We start from the raw sequence: 1,900 nt of genomic DNA on the forward strand, positions 1-1,900 counted from the left end.
GGCATCGACTTCTCCCTCTCAACCCAGTCTGCCCATCGGGCCTTAGCCCGGACGGCCCGTTCCCTCGGAGCCCTCAGGCTCATGTCCTTCTCTGTCGGCTTCACCCGCTTCATCATCTCAAGCCACCCCGAAACCGCCAAGGAGATACTGAGCAGCTCTGCTTTCGCCGACCGCCCGGTCAAGGAGTCGGCCTACGAGCTCCTGTTCCACCGGGCGATGGGCTTCGCTCCTTTCGGCGAGTACTGGCGCAACCTCAGGAGGATCTCTGCTACGTACTTGTTCAGCCCGAGGAGGGTCGGCGCGTTCGGGGACGACAGGAAACGGATTGGGCTGAAAATGGTGGATGAGGTGAGGGATTTGATGGGGGGAGGTGGGGAGGTCGAGGTTAGGAGGGTGTTGCATTTTGGGTCCTTGAGCAATGTCATGGCTAGTGTTTTCGGGAAAAGGTTCGATTTCTGGAGAGGGGAAGGGTTGGAGGTCGAGGAATTGGTGAGGGAGGGGTACGAGCTTCTTGGGTTGTTCAACTGGGGGGATCACTTGCCATTTTTGGGGTGGTTTGATTTGTTTGGGGTTAGGAGGAGGTGCAGGTGTTTGGTGGGGAGAGTGAATGCGTTTGTGGGGAGGATTATTGAAGAGCATAGAGAGAGGAGGGTTGATGACGGGGGTTTTGTTGATGGAGATTTTGTTGATGTTTTGCTCGGTTTGGAGGAGGAGGAGGAGGAGGAGAGGCTCTCTGATTCTGATATGATTGCCATTCTCTGGGTAAGATTTTTCAGGATATTTTGTTAAGCTTGCTGTTTGTTAATGGCGTGTTTAAGTATTAATTGTCTAAGACTAATTTAATCGTTTTTGTTTGTTTCTAGTGTTATTATTGCCTGACAGCCAACTTTGCATGGGGCTTTTTTTTTTTCGTTTTTGGTTTCAGGAGATGATATTTAGGGGGACTGATACAGTGGCCATCCTCTTGGAATGGGTAATGGCCAGACTGGTTCTTCATCCTGAAATCCAATCCAGAGCCCAGTCTGAGATCGATTCAGTCGTCGGGTCCAGACCCGTTACTGACCCCGATATCGCCAACCTCCCTTACTTGCAAGCCATTGTGAAAGAGACCTTGAGGGTTCACCCTCCAGGCCCTCTCCTCTCCTGGGCTCGTCTCGCTGTCCATGATGTTCAAGTTGCAAATCACTTCATTCCTGCGGGTAATTGTTTCTTTATACATAATTATCATGTGTAACTCTGTAATTTGGATGTTTGGTTGAAAATCAATCTCAGACCATAATAGAATTTTAGACAGAATGTCTGATAAGCAAGCAAATCGGATATGTAATTTGCAGGCACTACCGCGATGGTCAACATGTGGGCCATCACCCACGACGAGAAGATCTGGTCGAGGCCCGCTGACTTCGATCCAGAGAGATTCATGGTGGAGCAGGTGAGCGTTTTGGGCTCGGACCTGAGACTGGCTCCGTTTGGATCTGGGAGGAGAGTTTGCCCCGGGAAAGCAATGGCCTTGGCCACCGTCCATCTCTGGTTGGCTCAGATGCTTCAGGGTTTTAAGTGGTTGCCTACCGATAATGGTGTTGATTTGGATGAATGCTTGAAGATGTCACTTGAGATGAGGAACCCTTTGGTCTGTAGGGTTGTTCCAAGGTCATGATTTTAGTGTAAAACTTAGTAGATTATTAGGGGCTTGTTAATGTTCTTGTGTGATTGTGTGGATTTTCAATGTTTTTGTTTCTGTATGTTTTGCTCTATATATGGTGTGCATGTACATGTAAGAAAAATGGGTGGTCTCCTGTAAGGAAGTTGTTTTATGCAATTTATACTGTTTTTGTGATCCACAAGAACTCAGTTTTAATGGGCTTAATTAATAAATGCGTGTGAGCCATTTGTATAATTC

At 48.1% G+C, this 1,900-nt stretch overlaps 1 protein-coding gene across 1 annotated transcript; it reads left to right on the forward strand.

Annotated features, from left to right (window-relative positions):
• LOC109845095 (cytochrome P450 78A5) lies at window positions 12-1,782 on the forward strand. Its single transcript, XM_020414285.1, has 3 exons — window positions 12-762; window positions 926-1,199; window positions 1,335-1,782. Exons 1-3 carry the CDS (start codon window positions 82-84, stop codon window positions 1,655-1,657), a joined length of 1,278 nt encoding a protein of 425 aa, XP_020269874.1. The 5' UTR covers window positions 12-81; the 3' UTR covers window positions 1,658-1,782.

This window comes from Asparagus officinalis, chromosome 6, assembly GCF_001876935.1.
Source record: "Asparagus officinalis chromosome 6, Aspof.V1, whole genome shotgun sequence".
Taxonomy (NCBI): domain Eukaryota; kingdom Viridiplantae; phylum Streptophyta; class Magnoliopsida; order Asparagales; family Asparagaceae; genus Asparagus; species Asparagus officinalis.